General features: G+C 32.5%; 2 protein-coding genes across 5 annotated transcripts in view; one reads left to right on the top strand and one right to left on the bottom strand.

Annotated features, from left to right (window-relative positions):
• The window catches only part of S6KL (ribosomal protein S6 kinase like), a 598,861-nt gene that overhangs the window by 500,555 nt on the left and 72,965 nt on the right, over positions 1-25,341 (top strand). The gene's annotated exons all lie outside the window — the stretch shown is intronic.
• LOC148945674 (uncharacterized) overlaps positions 4,821-25,341 on the bottom strand; it is a 29,388-nt gene continuing 8,867 nt past the window's right edge. Inside the window, exon 2 of one of the 2 annotated variants that reach the window (XM_089097869.1) lies at positions 4,821-6,832. In XM_089097869.1, coding sequence (XP_088953995.1) covers positions 6,638-6,832 — 195 coding nt within the window. In that variant the 3' untranslated portion in view covers positions 4,821-6,637. The remainder of the gene's footprint in view (positions 6,833-25,341) is intronic. The other variant, XM_089097868.1, reaches the window with a different exon arrangement.

The following is a 25,341-nucleotide window of genomic DNA, read 5'->3' as shown; positions in this document are numbered from 1 at the left end:
TTTGAGAACCAATAACATAGATGGCACTGATTGAACTTTTTCTCTTGCACAGACATAAAATAAATTTTTTATACATATATAAAATTCTTAGAATTGATAATAAAGGTATATTTTCGCTTGCAATATATGAGTTTTAAAAAAATAAGGGTGATCTTGACTCACTTGTCTCTTTACTTTTGGGCACGCTTTTCAGTTTGAGAGATACCTCACCCCACCACTGCTGAGACTTGACCCACCAATCCTACCATTTCACATATAATAGAAGTCTACCAGAAATAATATTTTTGCTGAACTGAGGAAATGTGTTGCTATAATTTACCAGCGAAAGACTCTTCTTCGGTATGTCCCAGGAGCCATCCACGACCCAAATTGCCAAGCTAATGCTAAAATAGATGGGTACCCCCCTGTCATGCATCCAAACATTGTAGCCTATGGTTGAACTAGCCCGAGAGGGAGACCAAGCTTTAGGGGGAAGAATAAGCTTAATACGGTTCTGGGTACGACTTACATTGCAATAACAAAGAATCCATAGTATCAAATACTCCTGTGAAAACAGATTCAGTGTTCCCTGTTGTTTGAACTAGTTTTGTTACGATACCATTAAATTAAAACTTACGAAGTGGGAAATAGAAGCTAACATAGTCTTGGAATACCAAACCGGATTAATCCCTTTAATTTTAAGTCTCCAGAAAGAAAGAAAATATATTGAACGTAAATTGGAATGCACAACAGTAAGCAATGTTTAAATAACTCTTCATATTGTGGGAAATAGAAGCTGAAAATAGTCTTGGGATACCAAACCGAATTAACCCCTTCCTAGATGTCCATTTAAGTTTGGGATGGACATATTCAGGTGGATTTCTTGTTCTATGAAATGGTCCCAGACGGAAAAGTTCTGGGAAGTATGCAAAGCAGAAGCTTTGAAAATAGTAAAATGGAGAGGGAGTATCAGTTTGAGGTGGTTTAATGCTGCAACGCTGTATTAGCAAAAAGAATGTTTTCTGGAAAATCCGATAATTCGTCCCAAAATTTTAAGTCTCCAGAAAGAAAGAAAATATATTGAACATAAATTGGAATGCACAACAGTAAGTAATGTTTAAATAACTCTTCGTATTTTGAAGACGATAACTGAAAAAGACTTTTGAGATTTGAAAATTTGACATTTGAGGAAATGCTGATTTACATCCCATTCCAATATCTTTTCTGGTTTTTGAGATAGGCTTTCATCTCAATAACCAATTATTATTGATTATTTAAAATTTTCTAACATATGAAAATAGCTTCTAACCTTCTAAATTCATAATTGCCCTTGAAGTGGTTTAATGGTTCAGTATTTAGAATATTCACCATTGTCTAAGAAAGGATTGGTTATCAAACAGTTCGTGGTGACGAACTGTAAGTAAGGATTGTTATTAACAGTTTAAAATTCAGAAGGCCAGACGTCTGTTTGTTCCATTTTGCTGCAAAGTTGATGTAGTTCCGTTTTATATTACCATGACCAGTTCATAGGAAACCCTCGAATGTTTAACTATAGTCAGTGTTGAATAGCAGAGGAATGGAGGGTTTGCTTGTAAAATATGATGCGGCTCGAAGACTTTTCTTATTTACTGGGTTTAAGCTTGCACAAAAGAAGCAATGAGGTTTTGAAATTTTTTGACTTGCTTAAAGCTGCACACAAACGAACCAGTCAAGTTTTGTGATCATTCGACTGGCTTAAAGCTGCACACAAAAGAACCCATCTGGTTTGGTGTTCTTTTTAATGCGTTAAAGCTGTACACAAACGAACCATTCAGGTTTTTTGTTCTTTTTAATAGATTAAACCTGTACACAAAAGAACCAGTCAGATTTTGTGATCATTCGACTGGCTTAAAGCTGCACACAAAAGAGCCAATCAGGTTTTGTGATGTTTTGACTGGCTTAAACTGCACACATAAGAACCAATCAGGTTGTGTGTTCAATTGACTGGGTTAGAGATCCACACAAAAGAAACATTCAGGTTTTTTTCATAATTGATTAAAGCTGTAAACAAAAAAAAATAGTCAGGCTTTGTGATCATTCGACTGGCTTAAGTCTGCAGACAAAAGAACCAATCAGGTTTGGTGTTCTTTTTAAAGGATTAAAGCTGTACACAAAAGAACCATTCAGGTTTTTTATTCTTTTTAATGGATCAAATCTGTACACAAAAGAACCAGTTAGGTTTTGTGATCATTCGACCGGCTTAAAGCTGCACACAAAGAACCAATCAGGTTTTGTGATGTTTTGACTGGCTTAAAGCTGTACACAAAAGAACCATTCAGGTTTTTTGTTCTTTTTCATGGATTAAATCTGTACACAAAAGAACCAGTTAGGTTTTGTGATCATTCGACCGGCTTAAAGCTGCACAAAAAAGAACCAATCAGGTTTGGTGTTTTTTTATAATGGATTAAAGCTGTACACAAAAGAACCATTCAGGTTTTTTGTTCTTTTTAATGGATTAAAGCTGTACACAAAAGAACCAGTCAGGTTTTGTGATCATTCGACTGGCTTAAAGCTGCAGACAAAAAAAGCAATCAGGTTTGGTGTACTTTTTAATGGATTAAAGGTGTACACAAAAGAGCCATTCAGGTTTTTTGTTCTTATTAATGAATTACAGCTGTACACAAAAGAACCAGTCAGGTATTGTGATCATTCGACTGGCTTAAAGCTGCACACAAAGAACCAATCAGGTTTTGTGATGTTTTGACTGGCTTAAAGCTGCACACAAAAGAACCAATCGAGTTTTGTGATGTTTTGATTGGCTTAAAACTGCACACAGAAGAACCAATCAAGTTTTGTGTTGAATTGACTGGCTTAAAGCTACACACAAAAGAAACACTCAGATTTTTTGTTCATAATGGATTAAAGCTGTACACAAAAGAACCAGTCAGGTTTTGCGATCATTCGACTGACTTAAAGCTGCAGACAAAAGAACCAGCCAGGTTTTGTGATCCTTCGCATGGCTTAAAGCTGCACACAAAAGAACCAATCAGGTTTTGTGACCTTTTGACTGGCTTAAAACTGCACACAGAAGAACCAATCAGGTTTTGTGTTCAATTGACTGGATTAAAGTTACACACAAAAGAACCATTCAGGTTTTTGTTCTTTTTAATGGATTAAAGCTGCACACAAAAGAACCAATCAGGTTTTGTGTTCAATTGACTGGATTAAAGCTACATACAAAAGAGCCATTCAGGTTTTTATTCTTTTTAATGGATTAAAGCTGTACACAAAAGAACCAGTCAGGTTTTGTGATCATTTGACTGGCTTAAAGATGCAGACAAAAGAACCAGTCAGGTTTTGTGATCATCTGACTGGCTTAAAGCTGCACACAAAAGAACCAATCAGGTTTTATGATCTTTTGACTGGCTTGAAACTGCACACAGAAGAACCAATCAGGTTTTGTGTTCAATTGACTGGGTTAAAGCTACATACAAAATAACCATTCAAGTTTTCTGTTCTTTTTAATGGACTAAAGCTGCACACAAAAGAACCAAACAGACTTTGTGTTCAACTGACCGTGTTAAAGCTAGACACAAAAGAACCATTCAAGTTTTGTTCTTTTTAATGGATTAAAGCTGCACACAAAAGAACCAATCAGATTTTGTGTTCAATTGAATGGATTAAAGCTACACATAAAAGAACCAGTCAGGTTTTGTGATCATTCGATTGGCTTAAATGGAACAGTAACGCCTCTTTTTTCTTACTGTTTCTAAACAGATAATGCGTGAAAAAAGCCACCGTACCTAGAAACTGGCGTAGGCGCTTATAGAGCCTATGATCATTTGCTTTGCGAATAATTGTTAACCTTACTTTTTTCGTATAATAGCCTTAATTTTACATTGAGCATTGAAATTGGATCTTAAAAAATTAGGCAAAATCAATAATTTAGTTTTCAAAGAAAATACCTCCTTATGCAATAATGCAGTGTTGGGTAATAGCTGGTGCCAAAAAAACAAAAAAATATATATAAATAAAATAAAGATAGCTGAAAAATGAGTAAAAAATAAGCTAGCATCATATGCCTCAAAACAGTTTAAGAAGATATAGCTTTCCTTTGAAAGTAAAGTTGTCTTTTGGAATCAACATATTGTTAACGTTTTGTATTCTTGTCATAGGCTGCGCAATAGCGCGGCCTGTGATAAGAGCGGTGTGGGCACGAAAATTATTTATTTATTCTTTTGTTTGTTTTTTTTTTAGACCAGGGCACTTCGTGTAGACGGAATTGTCGTAGAAACTTCATAAGGGGCTCATTCGGTTGAAAATTTCAAGTTCTAGTGCCCATTTTAACAGTCGAAAGTGATTGGAGGGCAATCAGCCCTCCTCCCCCTTCCACGCCCATCATTTTTCAAATACATCCAGTCAAGATTTTGAGATAGCCATTTTATTCATCGTAGTTGAAAGGTCAAGTAATTATGTCTTTGAAGATTACGACCCCCCCTTACATCCCTCAGACTAAGGGTCTTTGGTTATGCACTGGGGGCATTTAAGGTTTTTATGCAAAGGGTGGTCGTTTAAACTTCAGAGGGGGCTTATAAGATTGAAAATCAGAAGCTCTAGTGCCCTTTTTAAGTCGAAAGTCATTGGAGGGCAACCAAGCACTCTCCTATTTACGCCCATAATTTTCCCAAATACATCCAATCAAAATTTTGAGATAGCCATTCTGTTAAGCACATTTGAAAGATCAAATAAATATGTCTTTGGGGATGATATCCCCCCACGGCCCTCAGGGCAAGGATTATAAGTTATATTAGTTGCTCTTGTTAACATTTAAGGTTTTTCTCAAAAGGGTGGTCATATAGACTTCGAAGAAGGCTCATTCAGTGTAAAATCGGAAATTCTAGCTTCCTTTTTAAAATTCAAGAGTGATCGGACGGCAACCCCAACCTCCCCCCACAGCTTTTTTCCTCAAATACTTCCGACCAAAATTTGGAGATAGCCATATATAATTCGGATATATAAACAGAACATAATTTGCACTTTGCTTAAAAAAACATTTTAAATGTTTTCACTTTTTTGCATTAATAAATGAAAAATTATTAAAATTTTAAGAAATACATGTGTGTATAAGTATATTAAACTGACAATCCACGGTTATTTGTTGTTTTTTTTTGTTTTTTATTAAAGTTTTAGTTTTAGTAAATTATGTTCTGGTCTTGAGAAGGGATGGGGATTGTCAGCCCTACTCATGTTAATTTTTGCTCTTTTCGTGTTTGACTCGGTCATTTATTATAGTTTCTGTTCGTTTTGAATTTCATTTATTTATTAATGTTCATTTTGTGGTAGTTTTACGCTTGGAAGATTATATAACTTTATTTTTACATATTTTTGGCCTAATGGCCAAAATTATTTTTCTTTGAAAAACTTTTTTTGGGGAAATGTTTTATAAATTAATGAATGAAAAGTGCGTTAAAATGCAATTAATCATTTTTGTTCATGATTGAACGAGGAAACACTGTTGCCGTGTAAATTTCGGAATTTTCAAAACAATCAAAAAAAGAGTCTTAGATAACCATGGTTTTCAAGCAAAAATAGACCTGAAATGCAACTAAGAAGCTTATGTTTTTATTTTAGTTTTAGTTTTTGGTTGAAAATTTTCCTGTGTTTTTGGTAAAGTAAATACCTCGTAAGTGGAGGAACTTATGGCACAAGGCCCTGCTAGATGGGCTAGTCTACTCATAAAATTAGCTTTATCCCGTAATATAAATCTTTATTATAAAAAATGTGCGCTAAATTAAATTATTCTTTTACAATATAAATCATACTAAAAGTCATAGCTTCTCTATTCCATCTTTTTGAGAACTTCATATAAGGAACATTCACTCGGTGCGGCATCAAAGCTTTAGAGAAGTTATAAAATCTACCTTTTTTTTCCAGATGCAATTCGTTTTAAATTTTTTCATCCGAAAGTGTCTGTCGGTCCAAAACCTATAACTGGGCTCTCTTTTAAGTTGCTCAAGCTGTGGACTTTAGTCAGATTTGGTATTAAGGGGGGGGGGCAAAGGGGGCACTTTCCCCGGGCGCAGAAATTTTAGGGCCGCAAAATTTCAAGTAAGCAATCTAACGGCTATAATTATTTGTAATTTATGATTTTTTTCTTTTCTTATTATGATAAAGTACAGGGCACAGTTGGCAAAATTTTGGTAATAAATAAATATTTAATACATTAAAAAATTTGGGAGATAGGGGGTGGGGATAATCATGATTTTGTTCCAGGCACAAGAGAGACCGGAATCGCAATATACTTTAGTTAACCTCCCATATTATAATATTTATTAAAAGCATAAAATATTTACACTTTTTGTTGTTTTTTTGTTGTTGTAAGATTTGTTGTTTTTGTTGTTGTTGTTGTAAGATTCGTGTCATCTTCTTTTAAACATCTCAAAAGCTTTTGTATCAGGAACATTCACTTCTTACGCCGATGCAACTCCGACATTTCACAAACAAGGACGCCAATTTCAAAATCCTTAAGGGGTGGGGCAAGGCTTACACTATGGGCGAAATTGTCAAATTTATGTCTTTAGTTTGTCGAAATCTTGAGTAGTGTCATTATTGCCTAGCTCATCCCAGATGGCATCCCTGTTCACAAAACTTAAACACGCGATAATTTCAAACATCATCATCATGCATCGGTTATTACTTCGCTTTCAATTTCTTCGATCGGTACTGGTTGACCTTCTGCTACCTTATAATCTTCTTTTGCAAGAGCATCATCAATACATTCTGGTTTGGCTTCTCTTACAACAATTTGCGGTTCTTCTTCGGACGACATTGGGATTTCAGTTCCAACCGGTTCATCTGCTTCCACAATTACAGCCTGCAATTATAAAAAATAACATTTTCACAAAAAAATTGTCAATTTTCGAAAAATAATTGCCAATTTTTATATGGCCTGTGTACAATACCGGATTGTCAACTGGTGTATTTCTAGAGCAGCGACCAGACTTAAAATTGACCTTATTTATGCAACGACCTTACTTGTTTACATCGATACTCCCAGAACATATTTTATTCCCATTTGAACGTTTTTGTGACCGTCAGAATCGCAGATTCAGAATATTATGCCTTCCCATTTAAAAGCTTTCAAAACTACTTTGATTTGCACTCTTTTTTCTAAAGGAAATATAATTTCTAAAGGAAATATAATTTTATAAAGGAAATAAGTACTATATGATGGTTACAGTAAGAAACATCATTTGAAATGGATTGATTTACGCAATGGAAACCGATAATAAAGAATTACATAGGGAGAATTTTCATGTCATACGACCTGTGTCATAGATTCGTGGAACTTTCACCATCCAAATTGGCTCATCGCTCATAAACATTTTGTATTGCAATTATTTCTATTGGGATATCTTTATTCCATAGTGTTGAAATATTTTGGCTTAAAAATTTATGCTTGCTTAAATACCAAAATTGAACAAATTTCGAAGATAATTACAAGTCACTGTGAATAATTTAGCACACCATATCCCCCTTTTGATCAACTGATTGGCTATCAACTGATATGGTCGTATCCAGGGGGTGTGGGGTTAGGCGATTTGAACCCCCTCCCGAATTTTTTTTCGACTCGTAAAAACGTAACAAAAATGATTATAGACACATTTTTTATGAGTTTTTTGTGTTTTTTGGAAAAATTTCTGTATATGGCCATGGCTATATGTAACCTTTTTCTTTTTTAATCCATCTACGGTATTGATTTAAATATTATCATCAGCCAAGAATCTAAATTCCACTTTCTTTGCGCTTCTTTTTTCTTCTTTTTGCACCTAGTTGCAGTTTTACATTTTCTATTGAAATTTGCATCTGTTATCTGTTATTTTCTTTTGTGCGATAGATAGTGTGTATTGCTAAAAATTGAGCTTATGGAGGTAATTACTCACTTTTGTTTTGTTAAATATTAAACAAAATAGTTACATGTTTTTTTGTGGTTTTTTGAAAAATTTCTGTATATGGCTTTGGCTATATATAACCTTTTTCTTTTTTAATTCATCTACGGTATTGATTTAAATATTATCATCAGCCCAGAATCTAAATTCCACTTTCTTTGCTCTTCTTTTTTCTTCTTTTTGCACCTAGTTGCAGTTTTACATTTTCTATTGAAATTGGCATCTGTTATCTGTTATTTTCTTTTGTGCGGTAGATGGTGTGTATTGCAAAAAATTGAACTTATGGAGGTAATTACTCATTTCTGTTTTGTTAAATATTAAACAAAGTCGTTACAGGTTTTTTTGTGGTTTTCAGTCCCAATTTGTCCCAATTTCATACAATTACTGGCAATCCCATATTGTCCCAATTTGTAGTTCATATACGACGGAAACGCATGTCGCACTATTACATTTTCTATTATGTATCCTTTGATACTGAGGAAAACTTGAATGGTTTTTATACTCTTAATCTTGTTATTATTAGTTTCTACAACCTCTACTTCTAACACCTGAGGCAAATTTTTCTGAGGCGAACAAGGCTGTATATTGGCCTTGTCCAACCGAAGCTATTCAAAGCTCCACTGTGTACGCCCCCCATGAGGTTCCAATCTTATTTAAATCCCTTCTTATAATATCTTCCCACAACATTCGGAAAAGAACCCTCTCCCGGCATTGGGATATTTTTCGGACAAATCGAAATTTTTCACCCGATATTTTCACCCGAGACAGCTGGCCAAAAAGATTTTTTTGGCACTAAAGGGCCGGAAACACGTTCCTTTTTTTTGGCGCCAATTTACCAAATTGGCGTCGAATTGCTAACAAAATGGCAACGATTCGAGCTTGAAATTTGTTCTAGTTTTCGGTGCCAATTTACATAAACGGCGCCGACTTTCATCGTGACCATAAAAAAAAAGTTCTCAATCGTTTCCTTCTCTTCATCAAGAAAATCAAAAGAACTAAATAATAACAATAATAATAATTAAGTATTTAACAATAAAAGAACTTCATAATTTTAATAATGAAAGAATTTAAAATTTACTGATTAAAAAATTAAATAATAAAAGAACTAAATCATAAGTTGAGAATAAATTCAATAATGGAACCACTGACAAAATACAAATACAGTTTACTAGTAGTGTTCATTATATTTACTTTTGAAAGTCTCCCGCAAAAAATCGTGTATCCGGTCCCTCCGTAGTTTTAGGCTAACTTATTGTATAACATGGTTAGTCAAAGGAGTACTTAAAACTATCCAGTATTAAATAAAAAAAAAGTTTTTTTCAACTGAAAGTAGGGAGTAACATTAAAACTTCAAACGAACAGAAATTATTACGCATAGTTGAGGGGGTTTGCCCCCCCCCTTCAATGCCTCGCTCTTTAGGCTAAAGTTTACGTGTTTTTCTCATTATTTAAAAATGGCTCCTGAAGCACAAGCCCCGTTTAATTAGAATTAATTAAAAAAAAAAATTTCTGAAAAATAAGTTCTTCAGAGAAAAGTAAAGGTCAATTTAAACTTCTTAAAATCTGCGGATACAAATAGCTGTTAAAATTCAAAACCAGAACAACCAGAAATTACTATTAAAGAATGAATGAAACGAAAACTGACATAAAATTGTATAAACAATCATATCAAAAAAACATACAACGAGTAATAATGATAAATGAATAAATAGATCTTAAAACGAGTAATGCTTAGACTGAATATGAAAATCAAGCATAAAACGAAAAAAAATATTTGCTATTGAAGTATAAATGAAACTTAAAACGAACAGAAACTAAATAAACAATCAATGCAAACAAACATAGAATAGATAGATATAAATGTCAATTAATAAATAAATCTTTAAACGAGTGAAACTTGAATTGAATGTGCAAATCAAGCTAGAAACAAACAAAACAAGAAGAAAACGAACAAAAATCACTACAAAGAAGAGTTTGGGTATCGCCTCCTTCTCTCACTGTAAAAGTCTAAAACTTACTGCGTCATTTGCGCAAAAAAGAGCGGGATATTGAAAAGGGGGAAACCCTCTCATATACATAATAATTTTTGTTCCTTTTAAGTTTTAATGTTGCTCCCTACTTTCAGTTGAAAAAAAAACTTGTTTTCTTATTTAATTTATGACTTTTTTTTAAATAATACCGAGAAATCCAGACCCCCCCCCCATGGAAAATTATCTTCCCCCACAAAAAACTACTCCATAGAAAAATCCTCCCACGTAACCCCCCCCCCCCCAAAATCCCCCCTCCTGAAAAATGTCTGTATAGTTCCCAATAGCCAATGCTTGGGCAAAGTTCATATCTTGCAGCCCTTCCCCTGGGAGCTGTGGAGGTGAAGCCATCCTCAAAGACATAGTTATTAGGTCTTTTGACTCTGTTGAACAAAATTGCTATCTTAAAATTTTTATCGGACGACTTTGGGAAAAAAAGGGTGTTGAAGGTAGGCTAGCTGCCCTCTAATATTTTTGGTCACTCAAAGAAGGCACTAGAAATTTTGATTTCTGATCAAATGAGCCCTCTCTCGACCTTCTAGGATCACTGGTTCGATACGATCACCCCTGGAAAAAAAACACGTATCTGTGAACTTCCTTCTGGCAAAAAAAATGCAAAATTTACATTTTTGTATATAGGAGCTTGAAACCCCTACAGTAGGGTTATCTGATATGTTGAAATTGATGTTGAGATTTTCATTGAGATCACTTGATGTTTTGGTGGTCATTCCCCCGTTTTCAAAATATGGGCAAATTTTTTCAAGCTCGTAACTTTTGATGGGTAACATTAAACTTGATGAATTTTGTATATTTTGAATAAGCATCACAAATGGACTCTTTTAATGTATCAATTGTAATCCATAGCTTGCAGAGCTTGGATAGGAGACCCAAATAAATGACAGAAAATTAAAATCCGATACCCACTTTACCCTAAATCTCACAAAATTTAACTCACAAAAAGCCGATACCTACTTTACCGTAAAATTTAACTCACAAAAAGCCGATACCTACTTTACCGTAAAATTTAACTCACAAAAAGCCGATACCTACTTTACCGTAAAATTTAACTCACAAAAAGCCGATACCTACTTTACCGTAAAATTTAACTCACAAAAAGCCGATACCTACTTTACCGTAAAATTTAACTCACAAAAAGCCGATACCTACTTTACCGTAAAATTTAACTCACAAAAAGTTGATACCTACTTTACCGTATAATTTAACTCACAAAAAGCCGATACCTACTTTACCGTAAAATTTAACTCACAAAAAGTTGATACCTACTTTACCGTATAATTTAACTCACAAAAAGCCGATACCTACTTTACCGTAAAATTTAACTCACAAAAAGCCGATACCTACTTTACCGTAAAATTTAACTCACAAAAAGTTGATACCTACTTTACCGTATAATTTAACTCACAAAAAGCCGATACCTACTTTACCGTAAAATTTAACTCATAAAAAGTTGATACCTACTTTACCGTAAAATTTAACTCACAAAAAGCCGATACCTACTTTACCGTAAAATTTAACTCATAAAAAGTTGATACCTACTTTACCGTAAAATTTAACTCACAAAAAGCCGATACCTACTTTACCGTAAAATTTAACTCACAAAAAGCCGATACCTACTTTGCAGTAAATCTCACAAAATATGTCATTTAACTCACAAAATATGCGTTTTATGCCGAAGATGTAGATATTCAGTTTTAATAAAACTTACATCATCAGATAGTGTGATTTTTTTTTTTCGATTAAATTGAGCAGAGTTTTTTTTTAATTCTGAAAAGGGTGTTCCCTAAAAGTATTCTAGCCGTTTATGCTCGCTATAATTTCCATTTCCTTATTTATAATATTCTGCTCATTATAGGCTTTTTTAGATATTCAGCTCATTTTTAGATATTCAATTTTGATGAAACTAATATATAGGGTGTGAAAATAATGTGTGAAAATAATAATTATTTGTAAAATATGTATAAAATATATAATAACTAAAATATATGTGAAAATAATAACTATCATGTAAGTAGAGATGGGGGTACCAGCCCCACGACTCACCCCTGCTGCCATCTACAGCTTTTTTTAACTCCATCGCTTGTCAGAGACACCCGTGGGTGATGGCTTTTGTCAATGTGACTGGAAAAACAGGTACTTTGTCGCATTTAATAATATTTTCTTTGCTGGTTATGTGTACTTTTCGATGTAATTGTTTTTGTAAGTGTGAATGAAAAAACAGGAACTTTGTCACATTTATGGATGTCAACAGCAATTCATGTCTGTTTTATGGTTTTCTCACTGAGAATGAAAAAATAGGAATTTTCTCAATTTAAAAAACAGTAATTTTCACAAATTTATGGTTGTTTTATTTGATGGTTATGTGTGTTGTTAGATTTATTTGATGTTTTTCTCGGATGTCAACATCAAATTATGGATGTTTTATGGTTTTTGTCAGTGAGAATTTGAAAAACAGGAACTTTCTCACATTTATGTCTGTTTTTGTGGTTTTTGTCAGTGAGAATGGAAAAACGGGAACTTTCTCACATTTAAGGATGACAACAGCAATTTATGTTCCTGTTTTATGTCTGTTCGTTGTCAGTGAGAATGGACATGCTTGACGCGAATTTTATGAGATTGTTTGGCTAACCTAACCTGAGAAATTGATTTACATAATCGCTAGGGGAAATTATTGATTCACGAAGGGGGGAATTAAGAAATATTAAGGCTTCTTTAATCTTAGGTCTGTGGGATAAACGTTGTTTAGGTCAGAGAGAAAAATTAATATTCTATTTTTAAATAGGGCTTCATCGATCTTTAGTGTCAGGAATTATAATTGACATCACTTGTTATCTTGGAATTATGAGGGAGTCTAAAGAGATAGAACTTCTATTTTTAAATACGGCTTCACGGAGCTTTAAGTCGGAGAGATAAATTGATATTCTAACGAAACCTTAATAGTTTAGCTAGGAAAATTTATGAGATGAAGAGATTAACGTAGGAAAGGGTTTCCTAGAAATTTGAAATGCGTTAGCGCAGAGATGCCAAACAATAGGAACACGCTGAAATTACGTTTAGGGATTATTTGGGCGAAACCGTTTTATCCATTTTATGGGATTATTTCGGCGAAACAGTTAGAGACATTTTGAAAGAAGATTTTAGGAAAGGTTTTAGAAGAGAATTTGAGGGTGAAACTCTGTGGTCGTTATAATACACAAGTTCCATTTGAACAGTGTTGTGAGGTCCTCTACCCCAACCCCAAAGGGTTCCGATCCCCCACCCCAACCCCGAAGGAAGCCCCCGGTACTCAAAGGTCCCCCAAGCTCCCAAAGAGCCCCAGCCCCCCAAACGCCCTCCTCAGACCCTCAAAGGCCCTCCTCTGGTCCTCAAAGGGCCCCCGGACCCCCAAAGGGCCCCCGGACCCCAGAGGCCCTCCCCCCGGTCCTCAAAGGTCCCCCGGGCCCAAGAAGTGCCGCGGGCCAGGAATGCGCCGCATGGGGATGCGCCGCGGGTCGGGGGAAGCGCCGCAGGGATGCGCCGCAGGGATGCGCCGTAGGGATGCGCCGCAGAGATGCGCCGCAGGGATGCGCCACAGGGATGCGCCGCTTTTTGTTAGAGTTCTAGTTTAGTTTAATTTTAGTTAAGAGTTTGATGTTTTACCTTTGAGTTTCAGTTAGAGTTCTTGTTTAGTTTTAGTTAAGAGTTTAGATTTTTTAGCTTAGAGTTTTTGTTGAAGTTCTAGTTTAGTTTAGTTTTAGTTAATAGTTTAGAGTTTTAGCTTAGATTCTTAGCTTAGAGTTGTTGTTAGAGTTCTAGTTTATTTTAATTTTAGTTAAGATTTTGATGTTTTACATTTGAGTTTCAGTTAGAGTTCTAGTTTAGTTTAGTTTTAGTTAAGAATTTATAGTTTTTAGCTTAGAGTCTTAGCTTAGAGTTTTTGTTGAAGTTTTAGTTTAGTTTAGTTTTAGTTAATAATTTAGAGTTTTAGCTTAGAGTCGTAGCTTAGAGTTTTTGTTAGAGTTCTAGTTTATTTTAATTTTATTTTAGAAGAGTTTGATTTAAGAGTTTGATTTTTTTACCTTTGAGTTTCAGTTAGAGTTTTAGTTTAGTTTTAGTTAAGAGTTTTATGTTTTACCTTAGAGTCTTATCTTAGAGTTTTATTTTGAGTTATAGTTTAGTTTATTTTTAGTTAAGATTTTAGAATTTTAGCTTAGAGTTTTTTTTTGTTATAGTTCTATTTTAGTTTAATTTTATCTAAGAGTTTGATTTTTTTAACTATGAGTTTCAGTTGGAGTTCTAGTTTAGTTTTAGTTAAGAGTTTAGAGTTTTTAGCTTAGAGTTTTTATTGAAGTTCTAGTTTAGTTTAGTTTTAGTTAATAGTTTAGAGTTTTAGCTTAGAGTCTTAGCTTAGAGTTTTTGTTAGAGTTCTAGTTTAGTTTAATTTTAGTTAAGAGTTTGATGTTTTACCTTTGAGTTTCAGTTAGAGTTCTAGTTTAGTTTAGTTTAGTTTTAGTTAAGAATTTAGAGTTTTTAGCTTAGAGTCTTAGCTTAGAGTTTTTGTTTGTGTGTGTGTGTAAGTTTTTGTGTGTGTGCGAGTTTTTTTGTGTGTGTAAGTTTTTGTGTGTGTGTGTAAGTGTTTGTGTGTGTGTACGTTTGTGTTGTTGTTTAATTTTTTATTTGTTTGTGATATTTAGTGTGTTCGTTTAAGTTTTTATGTTTGTTTTATTTTTTTTTTTTGTGTAAGTTTTTGTGTAATAATTTTTTTTGTGTGTGTTAGTTTTTGTGTCTGTTTAAGTTTTTGTGTGTGTAAGTTTTTGTGTGTGTGTAAGTTTTTTTGTGCGTGTGTAAGTTTTTGTGTGTGTATGTAAGTTTTTTGTTTGTGTAATTTTTTTGTTTGTTTTTAATTTTTTGTGTTTTTTTATTTTGTGTTTAAGTTTTTGTGTGTGTAAGTTTTTGTGTGTGTGTAAGTTTTTTGTGCATGTGTTAGTTTTTTTGTGTGTGTTAGTTTTTTGTGTGTATGTATTTTTTTTTTGTTTGTTATGTTTTTGTGTGTTTGTAAATTTTTTTGTGTATGTAAGTTTTTGCGTGTGTGTAAGGTTTTGTGTGTGTTTAAGTTTTTATGTGTGCGTAAGTTTGTGTGTGTGTGTAAGTTTTTGTGTGTGTGTAAGTATTTGTGTGTGTGTGTATGTTTTTTGTGTGTGTAAGTTTTTGTTTGTGTTTAATTTTTTGTGTGTGTTTTAGTTTGTATGCGTGTGTTTGGTTTCTTGTGTTTGTTAGTTTGTTTGTGTGTGTTATTTTTATTGTGTTCGTTATTTTTTGTGTGTGTGTGTATTTTTGTGTTTGTTTATGGAAGTTTTGTGTGTGTGTGTAAGTGTGTGTGCGTGTGTAAGTTTATGTGTGTGTTTGTAATTTTATGTGTGTGTGTGTGTGTGTAAGTTTTTGTGTGTGTATGTTTTTGTGTGTGTGTAAGTTTTTGTGTGTGTTTAAGTTTTTTTGTGTGTGTAAGTTTTTTTTTGTGTGTTTGTAAGTTTTTGTGTATATGTAAGTTTTGTGTGTGTGTGTAATTTTTTGTGTTTGTGTAAGTTTTTGTGTGTGTGTAAGTTTTTTGTGTGTGTGTAAGTTTTTGTGTGTGTGTGTAAGTTTTTTGTGTGTGTGTAATTTTTTGTGTGTGTTTAAGTTTTTGTGTGTGTGTAAGTTTTTTTGTTTGTGTAAGATTTTGTGTGTGTGTTTTAGTTTGTGTGTGTGTATAAGTTTTTTTGTGTGTGTAAGTTTTTGTGTGTGTGTAAGTTTTTGTGTGTATGTAAGTTTTTGTGTGTGTAAGTCTTTTGTGTATATGTAAGTTTTTGTGTGTTAGTAAGTTTATGTGTGTGTGTAAGTTTTTGTGTGTGTGTGTAATTTTTTGTGTGTGTTTAAGTTTTTTTTGTGTGTCTTTAATTTTGTGTGTTTTTTTAAGTTTTTGTGTGTTTGTTAGATTTTGTGTGTGTGTAAGTTTTTGTGTGTTTGTAAGTTTTTTTTTTGTGTTTTTTTTTTTTTGTTTTTTTACTTTTTTTTTTGTTTGTTTTAGTTTTTGTGTGTGTGTATGTTTTTGTGTGTGTGTAAGTTTTTGTGTGTGTGTATGTTTTTTTTGTGTGTGTAAGTTTTTTTTTTTGTATGATTTATTTTGTTGTTGTATGTTTTTGTGTTTGTGTAAGGGTTTGTGTGTGTGTGTATGTTTTTGTGTGTGTGTAAGTTTTTTTGTGTGTCTTAGTTTGTGTGTGCGTGTAAGTTTTTGTGTGTGTGTAAGTTTTTGTGTGTGTGTAAGTTTTTTTGTGGGTGTAAGTTTTTGTGTGTGTGTGTGTAAGCTTTTGTGTGTGTGTGAGTTTTTGTGTGTGTACCCATATCATTTCTATTTTCCTAAAATAATATAAAAATTTCCACTTCAACTCAGATTTTTCTCAAACAGATGAAAGAATTTAAAATACTCTTTTAAATTTTTCATAGAAGATAGAAAAGTTCAAGTTCTCTTCTGAATTTTACCAAAGAACATAATTCAATTCTAATTTCTCCAGAGAAAATAAAAGGCTTCCACTTCAGTTTTAAGTTCACCCATACATGAAAAATTTAAAGTTCACTTCTAAATTTTTCCGTAGAAGATAGTAAAAGTTATACTATGATTCTGATTATTTTCCATGAAGATAAAAAGTTTCACTTTAATTCTAAATTCAATTCCAACTTTTCACAAAGAGATGAAAAAATTTAAAGTTCTGTTCCAAATATTTTCCCGTAAAAAGAAAAGTTCAACTTCGATTCTGAATTTTCTCAATGAAAATGAAATAAGTTATTGATCAATTCTATTTTCCCAAAATAATATAAAAAGTTTCCACTTCAGTTCAGATTTTTCTCAAAGAGATGAAAAAATTTAAAATACTGTTCCAAATTTTTCATAGAAGATAGAAAAGTTCAAGTTCTCTTCTGAATTTTACCAAAGAACACAATTCAATTCTAATTTCTCCAGAGAAAATAAGAAACCTCACAACACTGTTCAAATGGAACTTGTGTATTATAACGACCACAGAAGGTCCCCCGGGCCAAAGAAGCGCCGCAGGCCAGGAATGCGCCGCATGGGGATGCGCCGCAGGGGGATGCGCCGCGGGTCGGGGGAAGCGCCGCAGGGATGCGCCGCAGGAAAACGCCGCAGGGATGCGCCGCAGGGATGCGCCGCAGGGATGCGCCACATCCCTGGCTATGGATGCGCCACATACGTAGGCTATGGAAAATAGCCTACGTACGCGCGCGTACGTAGGCTAACCTAACCTAACCTAACTTAACCTAACCTAACTTAATCTAGCCTAACCTAACCTAATTTAATCTTTTTACCATGTTTAAGTTAGGTTAGGTTAGCTTATCATGAACGCTCGTGATAAGTTTACCTAACCTAACCTAACTTAAACATGGAGAAATGTTTCTAATTATTTATTAATATTTATTTATACCTAACCTAACCTATTGTTTTTGGTGGTTAGATGAATGAACTGAATTTAACAAAAATTAGAAATAAAGGGAAACTTTTTATCTTCAATGTAAATAATCACATTCATAGTATAGCCATTCCTATCTTCTATGGAAAAATTTAGAATTGAACTTTAAATTTTTTATGTCTTTGAGAAATTAGGAACTGAAATGGAAACTTTTTCATTTTCAATGGTAAATTTCAGAATTGAGCTAATTTTTTTCTCTTCTCTAAGAAAATTCAGAAGAGAACTTGTACATTTTGCACTTCTTCGAGAAAACTCAGAATTAAAGTGGAGCTCCTTATCTTCATGAAGAATATTCACAATCAAAGTATAACTTTTCCTATCTTCTGTGAAAAATTTGGAACAATGTTTTAAATTTTTTCATCTCTTCGAGAAAAATCAGAATTGAAGTCGAAAATTTTATATTATTTTAGGAAAATAGAATTGATCAATAACTTATTTCATTTTCATTGAGAAAATTCAGAATTGGCATTGAACTTTTCTTCTTCCTGAAAAATATTTGGAACAGAACTTTAAATTTTTTCATCTCTTTGAGAAAGGTTGGAATTTAATTTAAGAAAATTTAGAATTAAAGTGAAACTTTTTATCTTCATGAAAATAATCAAAATCATAGTATAACTTTTCTTATCTTCTTTGGAAAAATTTAGAACTGAACTTTAAATTTTTTATGTCTTGGTGAACTTAAAACTGACTTGGAAGCTTTTTATTTTCTCTGGAGAAATTAGAATTGAATTATGTTCTTTGGTAAAATTCAGAAGAGAACTTGAACTTTTCTATCTTCTATGAAAAAATTTGGAAATGTATTTAAAAATTTTTCATCTGTTTGAGAAAAATCTGAACTGAAGTGGAAAATTTTTATATTATTTTGGGGAAATAGAATTGATCAATAACTTATTTCATTTTCATTGCGAAAATTCAGAATCGAAGTTTAACTTTTCTTCACTTATTTGAGAAAATTTAAAATTTAAGTGAAACTTTTTATATTCATAGAAAATAATCACAATCATAGTATAACTTTTACTATCTTCTAAGGAAAATTTTTTTTATCTTCTATGGAAAATAATCTGTGGAAGCTTTTTATTTTCTCTGGAGAAATTAGAATTGAATTGTGTTCTTTGGTAAAATTCAGAAGAGAACTTGAACTTTTCTATCTTCTATGAAAAATTTGGAACAGTATTTAAATTTTTTTCATCTCTTTCAGAAAAATCTGAACTGAAGTGGAAACTTTTTATATTATTTTGGGGCAATGGAATTGATCAATAACTTATTTCATTTTCATTGAGAAAATTCAGAATCGAAGTTGAAGTTTTCTTCTTCCGGGAAAATATTTGGAACAGAACTTTAAATTTTTTCATCTCATTGAGAAAAGTCGGAATTGAATTTAAGAAAATTTAGAATTAAAGTGAAACTTTTTATCTTCGTAGAAAATAGTCACAATCATAGTATAACTTTTCATATCTTCTACGGAAAAATTTAGAACTGAACTTTAAATTTTTTATATTTGGTGAACTTAAAACTGAAGTGGAAGCTTTTTATTTTATCTGGAGACATTAGAATTGAATTATGTTCTTTGGTAAAATTCAGAAGTGAACTTGAATATTCACGATCAAAGTATAACTTTTCCTATCTTCAATGAAAAATTTGGAACAGAACTTTAAATTTTTTCATCTCTATATGAAAAGTCGGAGCTGAATTTAAGAAAATTTAGAATTAAAGTGAAACTTTTCATCTTCACGGAAAATAATCACAATCATAGTATAACTTTTCCTATCTTCTACAGAAAAATTTAGAACTGAACTTTAAATTTTGTATGTTTTGGTGAACTTAAAACTGAAGTGGAAGCTTTTTATTTTCTCTGGAGGAATTAGAATTGAATTATGTTCTTTTGTAAAATTCAGAAGAGAACTTGAACTTTTCTATCTTCTAAGAAAAATTTGGAACAGTATTTAAAATTTTTTCATCTCTTTGAGAAAAACCTGAATTGAAGTGTAAAATTTTATATTATCTTATGAAAATAGAAATGATCAATAGTATATTTCATTTTCATTGAGAAAATTCAGAATCGAAGTTTAACTTTTCTTCTTCCGAGAAAATATTTGGAACAGAACTTTAAATTTTTTCATCTCTTTGAGAAAGGTCGGAATTGAATTAAGAAAATTTAGAATTAAAGTGAAACTTTTTATCTTCATGGAAAATAATCTGTTGAAGCTTTTTTATTTTCTATGGGGAAAATAGAATTGAATTGTGTTCTTTGGCAAAACTAAGAAGAGAACTTTAACTTTTATATATTCTATTAAAAATTTCGAAAATTATTTTAAATTTTTTAATCTCTTTTAGAAAAATCTGAAGTGAAGTGGAAACTTTTTATATTATTTTGGGAAAATAGAATTGATCAATAACTTATTTCATTTTCATTGAGAAAATTCAGAATCGAAGTTGAACTTTTCTTCTTCCGGGAAAATATTTGGAACAGAACTTTTACGGCTTCACGGAGCTTTAAGTCGGAGAGATAAATTGATATTCTAACGAAACCATAATAGTTTAGCTAGGAAAATTTATGAGATGAAGAGATTAACGTAGGAAAGGGTTTCCTAGAAATTTGAAATGCGTTAGCGCAGAGATGCCAAACAAAAGGAACACACAGAAATTACTTTTAGGGGATTATTTGGGCGAAACGGTTTTAGACAGCTTATGGGATTATTTCGGCGAAACAGTTAGAGACATTTTGAAAGAAGATTTTAGGAAAGGTTTTAGAAGAGAATTTGAGGGTGAAACTCTGTGGTCGTTATAATACACAAGTTCCATTTGAACAGTGTTGTGAGGTTTTTTATTTTCTCTGGAGAAATTAGAATTGAATTATGTTCTTTGGTAAAATTCAGAAGATAACTTAAACTTTTATATCTTCTATGAGAAATTTGGAAGAGCATTTTAAATTTTTTCATCTCTTTGGGAAAAATCTGAAATGAAGTGGAAAATTTTTATATTATTTTTGGAAAATAGAATTGATCAATAACTTATTTCTTTTTCATTGAGAAAATTCAGAATCGAAGTTGAACTTTTCTTCTTCCGGGAAAATATTTGGTACAGAAATTTAAATTTTTTATCTCTATGAGAAAAGTCGGAATTGAATTTAGAATTAAAGTGAAACTTTTTATCTTCATGGAAAATAATCAGAATCATAGTATAACTTTTCCTATCTTCTACGGAAAAATTTAGAAGTGAATTTTAAATTTTTCATGTCTTGGTGAACTTAAAACTGAAGTGGAAGCTTTTTATTTTCTCTGGAGAAATTAGAATTGAATTATGTTCTTTGGTAAAATTCAGAAGAGAACTTGAACTTTTCTATCTTCTATGAAAAATTTAAAAGAGTATTTTAAATTCTTTCATCTATTTGAGAAAAATCTGAATTGAAGTGGAAATTTTTATATTTTTTTAGGAAAATAGAATTGATATGGGTACACACACAAAAACTCACACACACACAAAAGATTACACACACACACATAAAAACTTACACACACAAAAAAACTTACACACACACAAAAACTTACACACACAAAAAAACTTACACGAAAAAAAAAAATGAAACACACACAAAAACTTAAACACACACAAAAACTTACACACACATAAAAACTTACACACATAAAAACTTACACACACACACAAAAAAACTTACATATACACAAAAAATTGCACACACACAAAAACTTACACACAAAAAAAAACTTACACACACACAAAAACTTAGACACAAAAAAAAACTTAAACACACACAAAAAAACTAAAAAAAACACACAAAATGAAGCACACAAAAAAAAACTTACACAAACAAAAAGAATAACACACACACAAAAACTTACACACACACAAAAACTTACACATACACAAAAAAACTTACACACAAACAAACACATCAACAAAAACACAAAAACTAACACACACACAAAAACTGACATACACAAAAAAACTTACATATACACAAAAACCTTACACACACAAAAACTTACATACAAACAAAAACTTACACACACACAAAAACTTATACACACAAAAACTTACACACACACAAACTTACACACACACACAAAAACTTACACACACACAAAAACTAACACACACATAAAAAATTACACACCAAAACTTACACACACACAAAAACTAACACACACACACAAAATCTTGCACTCACAAAAAAACTTACACACACACAAAAACTTACACACACACAAAAACTGACACACACACAAAAAATCTTACAAACACAGAAAAACTTACACACACACAAAAAAAAACTTACACACAAAAACTTAAACACACACAAAAACTTACACACACACAAAAACTTACACACACACAAAAACTTACACACACACACACACACATAAAATTACAAACACACACAGAAACTTAAAAACACATAAAAAATTACACACACACACAAAAAATTACACACACACACACAAAAAACTTACACACAAATACTTACGCACACAAAAAAACTTACACACACATAAAAACTTACACACACACAAAAACTTACACACACATAAAAACTTACACACACACAAAAACTTACACACACACAAAAACTTACACACAAACAAAAACTTACAAACACACAAAAAAAATAACACAAACATAAAAAAAAAAAAACACACAAAAAAAAAACTTACACACACACAAAAATTAACACACAAACAAAAACATAAAAACACAAAAAAACTTACAGACAAACAAAAACTTACATAAACAAAAAAAACTTACAAACAAATAAAACTTACATCCACAAAAAAAACTAACACGCAAAAAAAAAATTACACATGCACAAAAAAAATAACACACACACAAAAACTTACTCACACAAAAAATTAAACACACACTACATACACACAAATACAAACATACACACAAAAACCTTACACACACAAAAAACTTACATACACACACAAAAACTTACACACGCACAAAAACTTACACACACACAAAAACTTACACACACAAAAACTTAAACACACACAAAAACTTACACACACACAAAAACTTATTACAAACACAATTACACACAAAAAAAAACTTACACACACATAAAAAATTACAAACACACACGAAAACTTACACAAACATAAAAAATTACACAAACACAAAAAATTACACACACAAAAACTTACACACACACAAAAAAACTTACACACACACAAAAACTCGCACACACACAAAAACTTACACACACACACAAACAAAAACTCTAAGCTAAGACTCTAAGCTAAAAACTCTAAATTCTTAACTAAAACTAAACTAAACTAGAACTCTAACTGAAACTCAAAGGTAAAACATCAAACTCTTAACTAAAATTAAACTAAACTAGAACTCTAACAAAAACTCTAAGCTAAGACTCTAAGCTAAAACTCTAAACTATTAACTAAAACTAAACTAAACTAGAACTTCAATAAAAACTCTAAGCTAAAAACTCTAAACTCTTAACTAAAACTAAACTAGAACTCCAACTGAAACTCATAGGTAAAAAAATAAAACTCTTAGCTAAAATTAAACTAGACTAGAACTCTAACAAAAAAAACTCTAAGCTAAAATTCTAAAATCTTAACTAAAACTAAACTAAACTAGAACTCAAATTAAAACTCTAAGCTAAGACTCTAAGGTAAAACACCAAACTCTTAACTAAAACTAAACTAAAACTCTAACTTAAACTCAAAGGTAAAAAAACCAAACTCTTAACTAAAATTAAACTAAACTATAACTCTAACAAAAAAACTTTAAGATAAGACTAAGCTAAAACTCTAAACTCTAAAATAAAATTAAAATAAACTAGAACTCTAACAAAAACTCTAAGATACGACTCTAAGCTAAAACTCTAAACTATTAACTAAAACTAAACTAAACTAGAACTTCAACAAACACTCTAAGCTAAGACTCTAAGCAAAAAACTCTAAATTCTTAACTAAAACTAAACTAAACTAGAACTCTAACTGAAACTCAAAGGTAAAACATCAAACTCTTAACTAAAATTAAACTAAACTATAACTATAACAAAAACTCTAAGCTAAGACTCTAAGCTAAAACTCTAAACTATTAACTAAAACTAAACTAAACTAGAACTTCAACAAAAACTCTAAGCTAAAAACTCTAAACTCTTAACTAAAACTAAACAAGAACTCTAACTGAAACTCAAAGGTAAAACATCAAACTCTTAACTACAATTAAAGTAAACTAGAACTCTAACAAAAAGCGGCGCATCCCTGCGGAGCATCCCTGCGGCGCATCCCTGCGGCGCATTCCTGCGGCGCATCCCTGTGGCGCATCCCGGCGGCGCTTCCCCCGACTCGCGGCGCATCCCCATGCGGCGCATCCCCATGCGGCGCATTCCTGGCCCGCGGCGCTTCTTGGGCCCGGGGGACCTTTGCGGACCGGGGGGAGGGCCTTTGGGGTCCGAGGGGGCCCTTTGGGGGTCCGGGGGCCCTTTGAGGACCAGAGGAGGGCCTTTGAGGGTCTGAGGAGGGCGTTTGGGGGGCTGGGGCTCTTTGGGAGCTTGGGGGACCTTTGAGTACCGGGGGCTTCCTTCGGGGCTGGGGTGGGGGATCGGAACCCTTTGGGGTTGGGGTAGAGGACCTCACAACACTGTTCAAATGGAACTTGTGTATTATAACGACCACAGAGTTTCACCCTCAAATTCTCTTCTAAAACCTTTCCTAAAATCTTCTTTCAAAATGTCTCTAACTGTTTCGCCGAAATAATCCCATAAAATGGATAAAACGGTTTCGCCCAAATAATCCCTAAACGTAATTTCAGCGTGTTCCTATTGTTTGGCATCTCTGCGCTAACGCATTTCAAATTTCTAGGAAACACTTTCCTACGTTAATCTCTTCATCTCATAAATTTTCCTAGCTAAAATATAATGGTTTCGTTAGAATATCAATTTATCTCTCCGACTTAAAGCTCAGTGAAGCCGTATTTAAAAATAGAATTTCTATCTCTTTAGACTCCCGCATAATTCCAAGATAACAAGTGATGTCATTTATAATTCCTGACACTAAAGATCGATGAAGTCCTATTTAAAAATAGAATATTAATTTTTCTTTCTGACCTAAAGAACGTTTATCCCTCAGACCTAAGATTAAAGAAGCCTTAATGTTTCTTAATTCTCCCCTTCGTGAATCAATAATTTCCCCTAGCGATTATGTAAATCAATTTCTCAGGTTAGGTTAGCCAAACAATCTCATAACATTCGCGTCAAGCATGTCCATTCTCACTGACAACGAACAGACATAAAACAGGAACATAAATTGCTGTTGTCATCCTTAAATGTGAGAAAGTTCCTGTTTTTCCATTCTCACTGACAAAAACCATGAAAACAAACAAATGTGAGAAAGTTCCTGTTTTTCAAATTCTCACTGACAAAAACCATAAAACATCCATAATTTGATGTTGACATCCGAGAAAAACATCAAATAAATCTAACAACACGCATAACCATCAGATAAAAAAACCATAAATGTGTGAAAATTCCTTTTTTTTCAATTGAGAAAATTCATGTTTTTTCATTCTCAGTGAGAAAACCATAAAACAGACATGAATTGCTGTTGACATCCATAAATTTTACAAAATTACTGTTTTTTCATTATCAGTGAAAAAAAACATTAAAAATTAATGAAAAACATCAAATAACTCGAAGTACACACATACACATCAATGAAAACATCCATAACTACTACAACATTCATGTTTTTTCATTCTCATTTAAAAAAACCATTAACCCCGTGGGTCTATGACAATAGATGGTGTTAAAAAAAGCTGTAGGTGGCAGCAGGGGTGAGTCGTGGGGCTGGTACCCCCATATCTACTCATGTAGTGTGACTTCGGTTTTATTGATTAAATGGA

Source organism: Artemia sp. Qi Xiang Cuo, chromosome 12, assembly GCF_049724085.1.
Source record: "Artemia sp. Qi Xiang Cuo chromosome 12, ASM4972408v1, whole genome shotgun sequence".
Lineage (NCBI taxonomy): Eukaryota > Metazoa > Arthropoda > Branchiopoda > Anostraca > Artemiidae > Artemia > Artemia sp. Qi Xiang Cuo.
Note: the sequence above shows the minus strand (reverse complement) of the source record. Positions and strands in the feature narration are given on the sequence as shown.